Genomic DNA, 18,043 nt, shown 5'->3' on the forward strand with positions numbered 1-18,043 from the left:
TTCGCGCTTCTGTGTCTGGCAAAAGAAGGCAAAAACTGCCTATCCATTCAAGCTCACCAACCAACAGCCCTCCCCTCCAACTCTCCCAACTAAGTTACATTTGGTAATGCCATGCGAGGCTGCAGGGTCCACGTGAAAACTAGTTGCCCAATTTCACTCCAAAGCTCCATCGATAGGCAGCGAGCTGGGTGTTAGGTGCCCGGTGTCCAACCTCCCCAAACCACCCCCACCTCCCGCCCCTGCCCCCGCTGCGGGATTCTGAGCCTCCAGGAGACTCCGGGTCCCCTTCTTCCTGCCTAGCGCATCTTTCACGGACTTTTCTCGCTAGAGCCCGGGTGCCCCGGCCCGTCAGCCCGGCTGGCCCCGCGCGCGGTCCGGCGCGCCGCGCTGGGCCTGCCGCAGAGCGCGGGCGCGGGCGGCAGGGCGGGCGCTAGGACCGCGGGGAGGCCCCGGGCGGCCGCGGCGCTACCTTAAACCCAGCCCAATGCCGCTGCCTGCGCCACTCTGCGCGCCGGCGGGGGCTGCGCAGGAGGAGCGCTCCGCCCGGCTACAACGCTCCGCGGGCCGGCGCGGCAACACCTGTTCGCGACAGCCAGGGCGGCACGCGAGCTCCCGGACGCGGCTCTCCTCGCTCGCCGCTCGCCACCCGGGCTAAAGCCAATGGACCTCTGCCGAGCTGCTGGAGCATTCTGGATACTAGCGTTGGACGCCTAAAGTTTTTCCTTCTTTTTGCTGTATTTTTTATTATTATTATTATTTTGGAGGGGGGACCGGGAGGGGAGATTGGTCGCCGCCGCCGACGAGAGATTTTTTTTTTTTTTTGCCCCCTTGAAGGATTCCTGCTGATGTCTGCAGTCGGTTAGAGAGTAAAAACAGCGCATGCCTTCCTGGAGTCAGGATCCGTAAATTCTGACGTAGCCCATGCATCTTAAAAATCCCTATAATAACGCCTAGGCATTTAAGTTGCTATGGTCATTCTGATCTCCAAGCAAATGGAGAAACTACGGATTTTTTTTCCTTATTACGGTCGCATGGGATGAAGACCTTCCTGCCTGCTGAGAGCTGGGGATCTATCCGTAGAGATACCTAGAAATGTTTATCAATATGTCAGTGTGTGAGTATGAAGTGGTGGTTTCTTAGACTCTCAGTGGTTTGACCTTGAACCTGTGCCAGTGAAACAGCAGATTACTTTTATTTATGCATTTAATGGATTGAAGAAAAGAACCTTTTTTTTTTCCTTCCCTCCTCTCTGTGCAACTGCAGTCAGGGGAGGGGAGTCGGAATATACCTCGCCTAATATCTCCTGGGTTGGCACCGTCATTATTGTTTATTCTTGTGCTCCGAGAGCCCAGTCCTCCGATGGCTCCCTTAGGTGAAGTTGGGAACTATTTCGGTGTGCAGGATGCGGTACCGTTTGGGAATGTGCCCGTGTTGCCGGTGGACAGCCCGGTTCTGTTAAGTGACCACCTGGGGCAGTCCGAAGCAGGGGGGCTACCCAGGGGACCCGCAGTCACGGACTTGGATCATTTGAAGGGGATTCTCAGGCGGAGGCAGCTATACTGCAGGACTGGATTTCACTTAGAAATCTTCCCCAACGGTACTATCCAGGGAACCAGGAAAGACCACAGCCGATTTGGTAGGTATACCGTTAACCCTTTCGTGTCCACGCGGTGACAGATTCGGATTATTAACTCTCGAGGAGGTGGTGGCCAGAGGAGGGGGGTGCGGGCAGGGCTCTCCACCCCCCACCCCCACCCCCACCCCCTGTCTTTCTTTTTCTCTGTGTGTGTCTTGCCAGCTCAGAAAAAAAAGCCTCCGGAATTGCAGATCTGCTGCTGGCACTGGTGCAAGTCTACACTGAAAGGCCTTTTTTTTTTTTAAGGGGGGGCATGATTTATGAATATAATACAAGTCCTCAGTTCTTTTGCATCCGACACACGGGAAGGTCGGGTGTAGGAAGTTTCTTTTGAATGGAGGGATTCCACGAGTTTAAAGCTTTAATCATTAACTACTAAGAACTTAAAAATGCATTGAGTTTCCTGAAGGCAGTAGGTGGGTATCTTGTGCGCAAATTGAGGTTGCTTCCCCCTTGCCTTTTTTCCCTCTAGTAAGTATCCTGCTTGAATTGTAAATTAAGCGTATTGTTTATCCCCCCCCCCCCCCCCCCGTGAGGGTCTGAAAGCTCCCGTAGGCGAAGATTGCCAACTGATTGTTCTGTGGGGAGGAAGACTCCAGTCCTGAGACTCGGGGAGCGGCAGGGGCAGGGGCAGAGCGCGCCCAGCGGGGGCGGCCGTCCCTCCGGCTACGGAGTCGCAACCTCTGCGTTTCCCTCTGCACAGCGTGCAGCCCGCTGTGGGTTTTCCTGGGCGGCTCTCCGGCGTGAGTGTGTGCGTGCGTGCGCGTGCAAAAGCCGCGAGCTCATTTTAAAGGGCGTTCCGAGGACTTGGTTTCCCGAGGAGGGTATTTGTGACTCAGCGAGCGAGCGCCGGTGACCCTGCCCACTGGGATGCCTGCACGCACGTGCTGGACGGGGCGCCCCTAGCCCGGCCGCGCGGAGCCCACCTGGTCGGGGGTCGGCGGGGGCTGGCGTGTGGGAGGGAAGCTGGGGCACTTTCTCTTAAAAAAAAAAAAAAAAAGGCCACTTTGGGCAACCAGACTGTTGGAAGGAGTTAACTTGTGAGTGAACCCACCTGACAACACTTAAACCAGGTCGTAAAAAAGCAAGGTCCTGCGGTGGATTTTCTTCCTCACGCTTTCGTGCCAGATGTTGGAACACAACCTAACTGCACGGTTAGCTTCGTGGGGGCTGCGGGTGAGGACGAGGCAGGCCTGGGGTGGGCACAGTCCCAGGTAACACGAGGCCCGGCATTTTCTTCCTAAGGCTCCCGACGGGGGCTGGAACCCAAAGCTTAAGGCAAAAACAGTTGTGGCTCTTCGCTGGTGCTGTTATTCAGCTGGGACAGAACGGCTCCCCCACCACCCCCGGAGTCAACGTGGCTCCTGATGGTTGCCAGGGAAGACTAAACTTTTACCAAAAGTGCTCCGGTCTGGCCGCTTTAAGGGCTCTGCGGCTGCCGTGCCCAGCGTTCAATACCAGCACAACAGGCGGTGGGCGGCCGTGGGTGGGAGAGCGACGAGTGTCCGGGTCCGCAGCGGCCACCCGCGGGGCGTCGACGCTCGGCCGGCCGCGGGGGAGCGGCGTGGGCGGCCGGCCTGGGCGCGCCTTGCGGCCCGGAGCCCCGGCCCTCCCGCGCTCGCGGCCGGCAGGTGCTGGCTCGGCCTCCCGGGCCCCGCGGCGCTCGCGGCGGTCGCTCGGCCGGCTCCGCGCGGTCCTAAACGCGCTCGGGTTGCGGCTCCCTTTCCGCCCGGCTCCCGTGCGCCCTTGGGTGCTGGCGGGGACCTACTGCCGAATCGGGGGCGACGGGCTGGGGGAGACACACTTCTGGCCGCGCTTGGGGAATCCTGAGTTTTCGTCCCCCCCACCCCACCCCGTTTAGTCCCTTCGCTTTCTCTTTGTGTGTGAGTGTGGGTCTGGCGGGGCTGACAGCCGCCGCCCGGGGCAGCGTGGTGGTTTCGCGTTGTGGGAACGGCTGGAGAGGCGCGCGACGCGGCAGGAGAGCCGGTGGCGGGGACCGAGCGCGGGCTGGAGGTCGGACCCCAGAGCTCCGCGTCCCGTCCCGGGCCCCTCCCCCGGTTTTCTGGAGCGCACAGCCAGCTTTCGGAGGTCCACGGGCTCCGCGGGGCCGGGGAGGTGGGTCGGGGACCCCGAGCGCGCAAGGCCGGAGCCGCCGGGGAGGGGGTGGGGGGGACAAAGGGCCGCGGAGGCGGGCGGAGGGGGCGGCGTGCTATTGTTAACCGCTTTTGGAGAGCCGAGCGGCGGCCTGCGGACCAGCTTTCCCGCGACCCCGCCTCGCGTCCGGGAGCTCCCAGGGTGCGCGCCCCAGCTCCAGGGGCGCTACGATGGGCTAGCGCCAGCCTCATTGTGTGAATTGTGGGGTCGGAACCCCGGGCGCAGCACAACTGGACCCCGGCGTGCAGACATTGTGGGATGTTGCGGTCGGGCTTCCTCCACGAACCCCATCATCCACCCCTCACACGCCCCGGGCTTGATTTTTTTTTTTTTTTTTGATGCAGTCACCTTTAGGGTAGGACATTAGCTACCACGCGCAACCGAGTCATCAGAAATTCAGCAACTCTGCCACCCGGGCGAGCCGGCATGCACGGGTCTGTGTGTGGGGGATGCTGGAGGGTGAGGGACGCGTTCTGGGGTCGGTGGACAAGGACTGAGGCAAGGCACAGCGGCTGAGTAGACACCTCAAACAAACACAAAAAGCAAGACCTCTCCCCTCCTGGAGCCTAGAGGTCGGAGAAAGGTGTCACCAAGAAGTGACATGTCTACTTCGGCTCGCCGAGCATCGTAGTGTGTGTGTGTGAGGAAGGGGAAGGCAGCGCGGGGTGGGCAAGGGAGAGGAAGCCCCTGCCCAGGCTGGGGATTGGGGACGAAGAGCCGCGAGCCGGCCGGCCGTGGGGGAAGGGCGCGCCTGGCGCTCCGCGGTGCCACTCACCCTCGCTGGGATGCAGCTGAGTGGGTGGCTGTGCGCAGTGGGGGTGGGGAAGGAGGGTTATTTAAATCTTTCATCCGGCTGCAGTGAGAAGCGGGCCCCGGGGGTGTCAGCAGTGCCGCGGTCTCCCGCTGCTCCCGCTGCGGCAGGTCCCAATATTAGCAACCTCTGCAGCTCGGTGCGTGTGTGCCGGGAGCCTCCTACCCGCGCCCTCCCAGCCCCGCCCTCAGGGCTGCAGCGGCGCTAGGACCGCGCGGCGCGCGCACGCCGAGGGCGGAGGAGCGGGCCGGCTGCGGGAGGGGGCGCGGGGCTGCGGCAGCGCGCCACACCTGGCGCTCGCGCTCGTCGCCCGCCTCACCTTCAGGCCTCCTCCCTCCGCCCGCCGCGGCCTCCCGCTGCTCTCCCCGGCTGCCCGCGGGGGACCGGGTCTTCACCTTCAGTGTCTCTTCCGATTCCCGGGGAAGAGGGTAGCTGCGGGTGGGGGGTGGGGCGGGATGGGTGTACCACCCCTCGGTTGAGACAGAAGGTGCCTGTTCGACCTGAAATGGAATGGCCGAATCAGAGATGCTGGGGGTCGTCCCCGTGCAGCCGCAGGTGACTGCAGCTGCTGGCGAGCGTGGCGGTGACACAGCAGAGGCAGTGCAGGCGACGTGGGGGCGGGGGCGGCCGGCCGAGCCTCCCGCGGGAGCTGCGGCCCTGACAACTTAGGTGGGACCTTGAGGGAGTCCTTTGTCTTTCCTTTTGGTGGGGCGTCGGGGTGGGGTGGGGGGAGGCGTGTGGAGATGTTGGTGGAGCGGAGGGGAAAGGAACTGGGAATTGTGCTTCTGGCTGGTGGAGCGAGACGTTACATCTCATGGATGCTCCTGTATATATATATATATATATATTTTTTTTTTTTTTTTTCACTTTTACAGCACTGCATCCTTGCTAGGTCGGGGGAAAAAAGCAAGTAGAAAAATCAGTTGGGAAAAATGGTCATGTGGAGTAATGAGAAAGTGAGCACTGGAGTTGATGCACTATAGCTGGGCAGGGGCTCTGACCCCAGATGAGCACCCCACTAGGGGCTGCCCACCCGAAGGCAGTCAGGCGGCGGAGGGGAGAAATAAATACTGCAGTAGGATTTTTTTTTCAATAAAAGGAGGTTACAAAACTTATTTCGAGGGTTTTGCACTTGAAATTTGGTGGGTTCTATCTCCCATTCAAGTCGTCATTTCGTAAGTGACCTCGGAGGTTTGTTCAAGTTGGGTGGACCCCCGAGTTGCCCCCCAGGAGGCGGTGCCGGAAGCTCTGCGGGAAGGGGCTTACCTCTGCATTTGCAATAGTCGCGGGTCATACATGGCTCGCTGCACCTTCTGCAGAAGTTTGTGTCCTCTGAGCTGAAGAGGGCAGCTCTGTTAAGTGTTGGGGCTCTCTGGTTAGAGGGCTGCCTAAGTGGGTCAAGGGGCGGGGGAGGAACTTCTGTGCTCCTCCCACTTCCCCCGTGGTCCGGATCGACCTTGTTCCTGCCGCCCAGGTGGTGCCCGCCTAGGTGGGCTGCAGGGGAATGGTCCATTTGAGCCGAGCTGGTGGAAGCCGCAGCAGTTTTGGGATGGTGAGGCTGGGGCAAGGACCAAGGTCGGCGAGGTCATTTTTCTGAAGTAGTCTGCTGCGGCCTGGGAATCTTGAACCACATCAGACCCCATGGGGCCCATTGAGCCCCTTCTCATCCTGAGCTAGTGGCTGTTGTGGAAGAGAATTGAGAAATGACACTTGCCACAGCACTGGGCTTTTCATGTCACTCCATCATCACCTGTTACCCTGGCCGCTCTGGGCTGAGGCTGTGTAGGTTGTGGGTGCCTAAGAGGCTACCACGCAACACCTGTTACAACCATTGTTAACATTAGGCATGGCCCCTTTCCTTCTCCCTGTTCTCCCTGTCTACCGCATTTTCCCCTTCCTCTCCTTGACTATTAGACATGCCATTGTCTCTACACAGAAGCCTTCTCCTGGGCTGCCCACCTGTGTAAGTAGATAACGTGGGGCATGTGGGCAGTTGTATTTGTGGGAAGCAGTTGGAAGCATTCGTTTGGCACCAGCTGCGGCCTAGAGAGCTTGATCAACCTGGCTGAGGTTCTAGGGTTCGTTGTGGACAGGTGGTACCAGGAATTTATGATAAGGATGCTGGGCTGGTTGGGGTGGGATCCCGCGGCCAGGTTGCCAGGTCTCCCTGACCTCAGTGCGTCAGGGCCATTCGGGTGTGGGAGAATGGCTATGATTCATACATGCGGGGTTCTCTTTGCCCTTGGGTCACCATGGTGACCTCTTAAGAAGCTGGGCTCATCTCTGGAGATGTCTGTTTTCAAGGAGCTGCAGAAATATGCGTGGTGGTTTGAGGTGATGAAATCTTTTCCACCTAGGGTCACCCGATCATTCCTCTTGCCGGGCTGGCTCCTCTGAGACTTGCTTCTGGTTTCCGGGAAGCGTCCCCTGACTTGCCTTCCCAAACCTGAGCAAACCGCTGGCCTTGGCTGGATGTCACCACATTGTCACTGAGTCAGTCTGTTCATTTGTCCTTCCTCCCTTCCAGTAGTTCCCCTTTCTGGAGGTTTCACTTTCGGAGGTTGCAATTACTCAGTCAACTGTGGTCTAAAAATGCTACGTGGAAAATTCCAGAAGTAAACAATTTGTAAGTTTTAAATAGTTTTTATTATAGTATATTGTAATTGTTCCATCTTTTCCTGAGTTATTGTTAATCTCTTATTGTTGCCTAACCTGCAAATTAAACTTTATGATAGGGGTGTGTGTGTGTGTGTGTGTGTGTGTAACTTACATATGTAGGTTTGGTGCTACCTGTGGTTTCAGGCATCTGTGGAACTTATGTCCTGTGGATAAGAGGGCGTCTACTGTAGATGGTGAGCAGTTTGAGGGTGTAGGGCCTAGGCTGTTGTTTATTTATTTTTATGCATGGGCTTGGGGTAGAAAAGTCCCTCAAGAATAGCTTGTTGAGAGGGTAGGGGAATGCATGTGAGTTACAGCTGCCGTGTCAGTGTCAGAAAAAGAACCAAGATGCACATCTTACTACTTTCAGTTACACATTATATAAGAATAGGGACTGCAGAAGTTGGCTATGAGAATCTCACAGAAGTCACAGGTCAGCAAAAACAAGGTAAAACCAGCTTGAAGTTGTGGATGATAGTCAAGGAAATAGACAGGAGGGGAGGGTCCAGTTGCTTGAGGGCAGGTTCAACCTCTTGAAATCTCAGTTTCCCCGATTGTACATGGTGGTGGTGATGGTGGGTGTTGAAACACCCTCATGCCCAGGGTTGAGCTGAGGATCAAATGAGAAAAGGCGTCTCATTTGGCACAGAGTGAATGCACAAGTATTTCAGTTCTTCCCGTGGTCATTGTTGTTGTTATTATGGTTGATGTGTAGAACAGCCAAATGGTTTTGAGAAATCACGTACACCCTGCGCTTTGCTGGAGCTGCAAATTCTCGTTATTAGTTCTCAGAGCTGCCACCTCATTTTCAGGAAAACCAGACTGTCACACATGCCCTCTTGGAGGACACAAGTACCTTTTAGTTTTGCGATTTAAACTATCCCTCATTGACCCGGTAAATGAAATTGTTCAGACCTCCAAGGGGGCAAAATGTTTCCTATAGTTCATTTCCTTGTGAAAATTGGATGTGGATTAGCTCCCTACGCTAATTTCAGGATGACGGTGACCTACATTGTGACTGGTGTGCTTTCAGGTAGCCAAGACAAGGTTGAGGTACGTGTGATTCCTGACTGTAATAAGATGCCACGTTTTGATGACCTTGAATCATAGAAATGGCGCAGTGAAACAAAATGGATACATCAGAAGGAGAGTGCACCTTCAGGGAGCTGAATCTGGTGGAAATATCGCTCCATTTCTCCTCCTGTTGGCTCTGTGAAGGACAGAAGGCTAATCCAAAGCTGGCTTGTTTCGGGGGTATTTCCATGTTAGAATCAGATTATCAGGTGCAAAATGTAATTTGTAGTTCTTCTTTATAATTTTTTCTATATAGTATTTCATTTTCTATTAAAACAAGACAGGTTGCATGTCCAGATGGGTACTCTGTAAACAGTAAGCATGAGATAAATGTGTTGCATTTTTTACTTATAAAACAATTAGGGATGTCCCTTTACAAGCAAGGGCTCTTCTCTTTTTGCATCACCGTGGAACAGCATTTCTTCCAGAGCTAATCCTTTGCTTTATTCGATTCATGTAGTTCATATCGTCTTTTGATTGCAGCATAGTCTACTTTGTGAGAGTTGCAAAATTAATTGTTTAAAAATCCATGTAAGTGCTTTTTTATTAGTCGCATGAGACTGACTACAGCACAGTGTTACCCTTAGCTTTTTTTCTAAACTCTTGAAAATAAGTGAATTTTTCACTATTTGAAAATATTTTTAAAGCAAGAACTCCATAGCTGGTATGCATGCACACAGGGGCTGCACAGAGCATAGCACTTTAATTTATTAACAAACATGAAAACAGGGCTGAGCAAAAGTAATATTAGCAGTGTTCTAAATATATTGTGGGATAATCATCTTTGAAACGGCAATATAGTTAGAGAAATTGAAGCTGCTGGTTTGTGGCCATAAAAGTCTGGATTTATGCCCAGCTTAGGTGTTGTTATTCTTAGTGAAGTAAGCAAGGGGAACGAACGTAAGAAAAGAAGCTCATTCTGTTGGTGTGACTTTGGAACGCAGGTAGTGTTCCATACCTTCTGCAAAGCAGCAGTGTTTTCAGAGCGCGCATTTTCCCCTGCAGAATATTGTATTATCTGAATTGCTTCGCTCTCTTTGAGGTTCAGATAAGCACAGCAAAAATCAATACTTTGTTTGAGCAGAAGTGCTTGGGCTGTGTGTGGTTTTCCAGATGGGGTACAATGAATTTATAGAATAGACAGCTGAATAATTATCTGCATAAACCAATCAAAGCTTTAGTTAGCACCTCATACGCTTATTCTGAGAGATGTAAGAGCATTTTCTCAATAGACTTTTATCTTTATGATCTTTGTTCCAAAATGAGTATTTTAATTTTTCTTTGGCGATTTGATTCTCTCAATTCTGGAGGCTAGAAAGTATAAGGTGAAGAGATGCATACACAGATTCTTAATATGTCGTTTACAAAGTGGAAGTGGATTGTTTTGCTCTTAAAATTCTGTTTTAGATGAATTAGAATAAGTGCATTGGCTTGTCTCCTATTACTTCTTTTCTTTTTTTTAAATTTTTGACAGGCAGAGTGGACAGTGAGAGAGAGAGACAGAGAGAAAGGTCTTCCTTTACCGTTGGTTCACCCTCCAGTGGCCGCTGCGGCTGGCATGTTGATCCGAAGCTGGGAGCCAGGTGCTTTTCCTGGTCTCCCATGGGGTGCAGGGCCCAAGCACCCGGGCCATCCTCTACTGCCTTCCCTGGCCACAGCAGAGAGCTGGCCTGGAAGAGGGGCAACCGGGACAGAATCCGGCGCCCCGACCGGGACTAGAACCCGGTGTGCCGGCGCCGCAAGGAGGAGGATTAGTCTATTGATCTGCAGCGCCAGCCCTCCTATCACTTCTTAGCATATCTATGTAGATATAAGCTTAAAAATGTTCTTTTTTTGTCTGAGAAGTGGAGAGAGAAAGAGACAAAACAGAGATCTCCCATTTGACAAAGACACACAGAAACACACGTGGCCACGCTCCCATCTGCAGGTTCACTCCCCAGATGCCTACAATAGGCCAGGCAGGAACTCAATCCAGGTCTCCCACATGGGTGGCAGGAACTCAATTACTTGAGCCATCATGGCTACTTCCCAGAGTCTGTGCGGGTGGGAAGCCGGGGCCAGGAGCCAGAGCTGGACTTGAACCCAGGCATTCTGATGTGGGATGTGGGGCATCTTAACTGCATGCTAAAGGCCCTTTCTGGTACTAACTTTTAAATTTTTCAAAATGTTTTGTTTGCTATGTAAGTCATGTTAAGAAGGATTTTTGTATGACTATGATAAAACAGAATTGAGTTGGCCAATCTGTTCTGGTAGGCAGTGGTTTTCAGAGAGAAGACACTTGGTTAACCCCTGTGAGGTTATCACAGTTGGGAGCTGGGTTCAGTGTCACGGCCAAAGTCGCCAGGGATGCTGAGACTCTGATGATAACACCCATGCTCTAAGTTGCTCTCTGTATTCTACCTTTTGTCCTGCAGGCATCCTGGAATTTATCAGTATAGCAGTGGGCCTGGTCAGCATTCGAGGCGTGGACAGTGGACTCTACCTCGGGATGAACGAGAAGGGGGAGCTGTATGGATCAGTAAGTACTGGGAGAGACTTGGCCAAGCTGTGTTGGCTTTCAGCTGCATTTTCTCTGTGTTCAAAAGCGCAGCAGAGAAGCGAGTGTAAGTTTCTCCTTTTTGAGGAAAGCCACTTCATTGTTATTAATGGATGATCAGCTGAGCATCTTCACTAGGCCAAGATTGCTCAGAACATGCTTTATTTATATGCCAAACCGTCCTCATTATCAAGTAAATAAAAATTCACAAGTGTGAAAAATCCCATCTTCTTGCATTGAATAGGAGTTATTTTTGCAATGAATTGAAATGATCTTCCAAGCTTTGCTAAGCATTGTCATTAAAACTGGAAATAGGCCCTGCAGTAAGTCTAAACCCTTTCTCTGAACAACATAAGATTTTCATTATGCAGGGAGGTGGAAATTATTGTCAGATATTTTTGCATGTGAATAAGAATATTAACAGCATTGTAATCTTTTGAAAGTACTGTGAATTTGGTTTTTCCCATCTTCACTAGGTGTGAGGTCCTCGGGGCAGGCAGTGCTGAAGTATTGATTATGCTTCCAGGTGCCAGGCACTGTGTATGCTGAGGGACCTGGCTGAGCTATGACTGAGACCAGGTCCCTGCTCCTGCTCTATGGGCAGGTGCCCGACCTCACATCCTTGCTAGCATGGCATCTGAAACACTGTGTGTGTGGCACACAGGTGGGACTTAATACATTCTTGCTAGATGTGTGAGTATGAATAATAGATTATTAGTTACTGTATACTTCCTTGGATTGTCAGCATCAAAAGCTATAGTAAGGGGCCAGTGCTGTGGTGTAGCGGGTAAAGCTGCCACCTGCAGTGCTGGCATCCCATATGGGTGCCTGTTCGAGTTCTGGCTGCTCCACTTCTGATCCAGCTCTCTGCTATGGCCTGGAAAGGCAGTGAAAGATGGCTCAAGTCCTTGGGCTCCTGCACCCATGTGGGAGGCCTTGGCTCCTGGCTTCGGATTAGCGCAGCTCCGGCCATTGCAGTCAATTAGGGAGTAAACCAGCGGATGGAAGACCTCTCTCTCTGCCTCTCCTTTTCTCTCTGTAACTCTGACTTGCAAATAAATAAAGAAATCTTTTTTTTTTTTAAAAAAGCTCTAGTGAAATTACCCCTTAGTTTTTCATTACAATTATTGGTGGTCAAATGAGAATTTAATCTATGTTATCAGAAATATGACAGCTTTGATTAGAGACTGCCAAAAGTTAAAAATTAAAAGAACCTCAGAATCAAAAAAGTTTTGGAGTCCTAAGTCCACAGAAATGAAAGTAAAAATGTTTTCTAGGTATGTTTCTTTCCTATCTATAGTGAAAATCCTACAGACACATACACACACACATACACATGCATGAGTGTATGTGCAAACATATGTGCTGTAAGGATGCTATCTGTGGTATTAAAATTCTACTCAAAAACTCCAGATGACCATATATCATGGCTTGTGTAATTTGAATACAACACCATTTTTTTTAAAGCATTTATTTATTGAAAGAGTTACAGAACAGGGTGGGGAGAGAGAGGGAGAGATCTTCCATCTGCTGGTTCACTTCCCAAATGGTGGCACAGCCAGGACTTGTCTTCCTAGGGGTATTAGCAGGGAACTTGATTGGAAGTGGAGCAGCCGGGACTCTAACTGGTGCTCATAGGGGAGGCTGGCATAGCTGGCTGCCGGTTAACCCACTATACCACAACGCCAGCCCCTAACATGCCATTTTTAATGGCACAGATTGTGAGTTTTCTGCCTTGGTAAAATATCCTTTAGAGAATAAATTACTTTAAAATATGTTTTTAAGTTTGGTTTTGTAATTACAGCTCTTGGTTTAGGCAAAGTTCTTCAGTTCCTAAATGACTTTGGCCCACACTTTTAACTGCAAAGAATGACACATCAGATACAAATGAAGGGAACTTTTAGGCTTAAGGACTAGAAGATGATATTTTCCTTTTGTCACAAACTGCTTTTTTCACTTTTCGGTGTATGGATTTAATTGAACTTAGTAAAATGCTTTTCTGTGTGTAGAACTGAAGTTCTCAGCTTTGGTGGCTGGAAGGGATTGTGATTTATTAACATTACCCTCCCCCCCAAACTTTTTTTGAGTATGTTTCTCAACATATGCACAATAAGTTATTTAAATATATATCTCTAGAAGTATAGCTCATATATGCTTTATTGTTTTATAAAGCATGCAGGAAGTAAAAATGTTTACATGAATGAGCAAACCCAGGTAGAAGCCATAGTACTTGTTCCCACCCCTGGGATCACCCACAGGCCCCTCTGCAGTGTCCTTCCATTGGCCAGAGGAAGCTGCCAGCCTGATTCAGGGTCTTGTGTGGCTCGTTGGGTGACAAGGAGGGCACGTCTCGTTTTGTGCTCAGCGAAGTTGCCTGTGGCATTGTTGCATGGGCTGAGCCGCCTTTCCCTGTGTGGATGGTCTTAGTGGCTTCCTCAAGCCTGCATCCTTGGCACAGTGCCTAGAGCGAGGGAAAGGCACACTGAATGCCACTGGTGACAGCCAGTGACAGTGATGGGGCTGCGGGAAGTGGTGGCCAGGAGGCAGGAAGTTGGAGAGCACCATCTCGCACGTCTTCTGGGAAGCCAGACTGCCTTGCTCAAGGTTTTTGGAGCACACACGGAATGTGTGGTCAGGCGTGAGTGTCTCCTTGTGTTCCACAATGCCACACAGCTGGCTGACTGTCCCGTTCATGGTCATAGAACCCAGCACGGCAAAGCCAGGGGAAGGCGAGGGAGTGTGGTCTGGCTCTTCCTCCTTGGATGCTGGGAAATGCATGCCTTCCCTTGCAAAGAGCGTCCCTCAGCCTACAGAAAAGAGGGGCGTGTTCCCGCGTGATGTACTTCTATGGAAACATCTTCCTCTGCTTCCCTGTGCCCAGCGTCTCCCATCTCCTCTGCACTCTGTACACCCGTCGGGGAATTGCCTTCAAAACTCAGACGTGGGGCCACTTCTCCAGCGAGATCCCTTCCGACCCTTGCCTTTGAAGGATAATTCCTGTGTTCCACCGGCACTGTGGATCTGTGCTGCTAATGTAATGTCTCATGCTTCTCTCCCATGTAACCCGAGTCCATCTATTTGCTCTTGGTTTGTGCATGTGGTCAAGTTAATCCCTCTTTCTGGAATACCTCTCTCTACCTGAGGAAGCCACTTGTCGCTTAGGATTCAGTGAAAATATTACTTCTTCTGCAAGGCCTCATCACACCCTAACTTATGTAGCCTTAGTCGGTCTAGTTAGCATTTCTTATCTTTTCTTCTGGGCCCCGGGGAATTCTGAGTTTATATTTCCGCGATTATAGAAGTCGTAGTGTAATTTGTGTGACAGTCAAATTTTTGTATCTTTCTATTCTCTCATTATCAGGTATGGACTGTGATTTCCTTTTATACTGGCTTATTTATATTTAGAGAGGCAGAGTCTGAGAGGTGGGAGTGCTCCCTATCTGCTGGTTCACTTCCCCAAATGCCCACAGGGACCGGAAGGGAGTAGGGAGACAAAACAAGGAGCCGGCGCCTCAATTCAGGTCTCCCATGTGGGTGTCAGGGATCCAATTTTTTCAGCCATCATCTGCTGCCTCCGAAGGTGTGCATTAGCAGGAAGCTGGAATCAGAAGTGGAGCTGAGACTTGACCTTGGACACTCCTGATATAGGATGTGGGTCTCCCAAACAGCAGTTTGGCCACTATGATGAATGCCAGCCCCATTTCTTTTTAATATTCTTTATTTTCATTTTCATTCTCCAAATGCCCACAACAGCTGGGGCTGGGGCAGGCTGAAGCTGGTAGCCAAGAACTCCATCTGGGTCTCCTACATGGACCTTGGGCACTCCTAATGGCAAATACTTAAGCCATTACCTGCTGCTTCCCAGGGTGCATCCAAGCAAGAAGCTGGTTCAGAAGCAGAATGGCAGGGACCTGGATCAGGCACTCCAACAGGGCACGTGGGTGTCCTGAGTGACATTTCAGTGATGGCATCACACACCTGCCCCTCCCACTTTTCTTTTAAATATAGCACCCAACAGTGGCTCTTACACAGAGCTAGTACCAACAAGCACTCTTTGGATAGGAGTGAATTGCAAGTTGTGATTTATATCTACCTTTCCCCCAGCGTGTACGTGTGGTCCTGGCTGTTATCTCCACTTGTGTGCTACTGTGTTTAGGACTGTAGGTGAGGGAAGCCGCACTGTGCTTCCTGTCTCTTGTTCCTGCTCTGTGTGGCCTGAGGGGCACATGGCTGGGTTGCAGAAGAGAGAGTGCAGTGGCCAGAGCATGGTGGAGCTGTCACTGTCTCTGCTCAGCTGGGCACCAGGGCCTCACTCTCTTCATGGGCGAGATGAAGACCTTGAGGCAGGCACCCAGCATCCAGATGGGTCTCCAGAATTCTCGGGTGGATTTTTCAGTCTTCTTCCCAGGCCTCTGCGCCTTGCGTGTGGAATTCTCAGCGCACACACAGTGTTCATAGGGATGTTCACACAATGTTCTTACAGTGTTCATTCGTGCCTCTTTTGTGTGGCGCTGGGAAGAGCTCCCTGGGCAGTGATTATTCCCCTTTGGTCTGAACCTCCTGCAGGCTAAGGGGAGAGGGAGGGCCGGGGCTGGCTCCTCTGGGGCCAGAATCTCACGTTTGCCGCGGGGCTTGCAGTGATCACCCTGGCTGTGGCAGGAGGAATGAGGAGTGACCCAACTGTCTCACTCTCATTGTGCGGGGAAGGAAGGAAATGTCAGGGATTCCACCACTTGAGACACTAGCATGTGTGAAGTTGTTTAAAGCTCCATCACTAAAGGTGGAGATCTGTTGCCAAATGTGAGACAAACCTTGAAAAGATGGATATTCTTATGAAAAAAGGTAAAATCAGAGATTTGGGGAAAATAAGAGTCACTTGTATAATGTTAGGTTAATATGCAAATATAGTAAAAATCCACGTAAATGTGTGTTTTCATTTTGGGACTTTCTTTTTTCATTTATGTAGTGTTGTTTTGTCTTCAAGTTTACTTTGAGTGTAGATCTAAGAGGTCAGAGGTGAATGTGAATGATAACTTCTTTGGGAAAACACAAAGGATTCTAATGTCTTATAAGAATGTAGAACCACGTAAAAACTATGTTGCTAATCTGTATATGATTTGATAAGAACCTAAATGATTCCAGCTCAGTAGTGGAGTTTGATTATTGTGTTCCTGTGTTAATTGATTCCCCGTATCTATTCATTTATTTCACAACTGTTTGTCTCAATTGTGTGTCTAGCACTGTAGCAAGTGTATTACACTGAGACTCATAGGTCCAATTCTGGCAGGAGAAATTATACATAATTCAGTGCAATGTGAAATTCACCATGGTGGAGGAATGTACACATGCAGAGGAGTCCAAATAACTGGGGATGTCGGGTGGAAACATTTAAACTGGGTCTTGAAGGATGAATAGGAGTGGCCAAAAGGAAGTCAGACAGATTAGGGCACCTGGCCCTTGCAGTGTAGACATTAGACTCTTCCTGTGTGCTTGAGGTTTGGAGAGGATATTAGATTCCTCACAAACACACATGTGAGCAAACACATCTAGTGAATTGGAGTATTAGTTTACATTGTCATTTTGTTCTTAATCCAAGTTGTTTGAGTATTCACAAGATACTTTAAAACATCACGAATAATCAGCTATCATAAATATCTCACTAGAAATAAATGTCCTATCTCGAACTAAATAACATATGAATTGATTAGGGTGCAAAGGACAGATTAGTTTGATTAGACTAAAATATTTGAGTATGGAACTAATGGAAACAGTGGACAGACGTGGAGCTTAGATTAGATTTTACAGGACTTGGAGTGATACGTAGTTTGGAACTTGATCTAGAAAATTCTACAGGGCCATTGCTTTGGATTGAATGTTGTGTCCCACCTAGGGTTCCTGCTTAGATCCTGACCCTCAGTGTGATGGTGCGGGGAGGTGATCAGTCATGACGGTGGAGCAGGGGATCAGTGCCTTCATAAAAAGGACCCCTGAGAGCTCCCTGGCTCTATTCTCTTTACTGTGAGAACACAAGGGGTGAGCTGTCTGCACCTGGGAGAGGGTCCTCACCAGAACCCTGCCATGCTGTCTCCTGATCGTGGGCCTCCAGATGCTAGAACTGAGAAATACAGTCTGCAGTTGTTCCCAAATAGAATTACAGGAAAAAACTAGTGACCTTCAAGAAGCTTACACTTAATGTCTGTCCCTTTCATTAAGAAAAAAAAATTAAAAAAAGCAGTCACTGAAATTATCATGACATTGGACCATAGAGCCAACAGTGATGCTGAAGTGAGGGCCCTCAGGTGGGCGTGTGCTGGCACCTCTGCTGTGTGTCCCTTTCCAGAACGTACTTTATCCTGCCTGCTGTTGCCTTCGCCATGAAGGTTTTCATAGGCACAGTCTCTTCTCTATAATCTTTCTGTTTGCTGAAAACCTAGCAGTGTACTTTGTGTGTAGTTGGCGTGTGCTAAGTGTTTGTTGACCCAGTTCTCCAGGCCGTACTGAACCACGCACATGCATTGTTCTGTGTTGGAACATCATATACTGTTAGCACTGCCTACTGTATAGTTGTCTGCTTATGGAGTCCACATATTTCCACAGGAGTTATTTCATTCATTCACCAAACGCAAAATGACAGAGGGCAAGTGACTTGCTCCAAGCCTTTGAACTTGCTGATGGGGTGAGGACTCAGGTCTAGTTCTTATAGTTTCAGACTGGTACCTTGGAGCTGTCCCTGGCACCACCCTGCCACAGGGTGCTTGTAAAAAACAGCTGTTCCTACTAGGTTAGGTTATGTATTGAGATACAATGGGGCCTTGGTTAATAGGAATTTGTGTAATCAGTAATCAGGGTATTGTGGGTTACAGTTAGGTTTGCAGTGCAGGTAAACTTTCTTTTAATACAGACTTTAGTTGGGGCAGTTTTTCATACTGGGGAGAGGTATATGAGCCAAAGAAGTTTGTTTTATGGTGTTTGCATATTGTGGGGTGGGTGGAAGGAACCCTGTAGATCACCTGTCTCAGGATTGAGGAGTAAATATATCAACCTCTTTGAAAGGGAAGACCGAAGTAGTGTCTGCCATTCCTCTTAGCTTTAGAGGATTGGTTTTAGGAAACGCCTAAGATACCAAATTCCCTTATATAAAATGGGGTGATATGTTCAGAAAAGCTTTTTTTTT

At 50.2% G+C, this 18,043-nt stretch overlaps 1 protein-coding gene across 1 annotated transcript in view; it reads left to right on the forward strand.

The window, feature by feature from the left end:
- Positions 1-489: 489 nt before the first annotated feature.
- The window catches only part of FGF9 (fibroblast growth factor 9), a 41,070-nt gene continuing 23,516 nt past the window's right edge, over positions 490-18,043 (forward strand). The window contains exons 1-2 of the mRNA XM_002712799.5: positions 490-1,636; positions 10,748-10,851. Coding sequence (XP_002712845.1) covers positions 1,360-1,636; positions 10,748-10,851 — 381 coding nt within the window. The 5' untranslated portion in view covers positions 490-1,359. The remainder of the gene's footprint in view (positions 1,637-10,747; positions 10,852-18,043) is intronic.

Source organism: Oryctolagus cuniculus, chromosome 9, assembly GCF_964237555.1.
Source record: "Oryctolagus cuniculus chromosome 9, mOryCun1.1, whole genome shotgun sequence".
NCBI classification, from domain to species: domain Eukaryota; kingdom Metazoa; phylum Chordata; class Mammalia; order Lagomorpha; family Leporidae; genus Oryctolagus; species Oryctolagus cuniculus.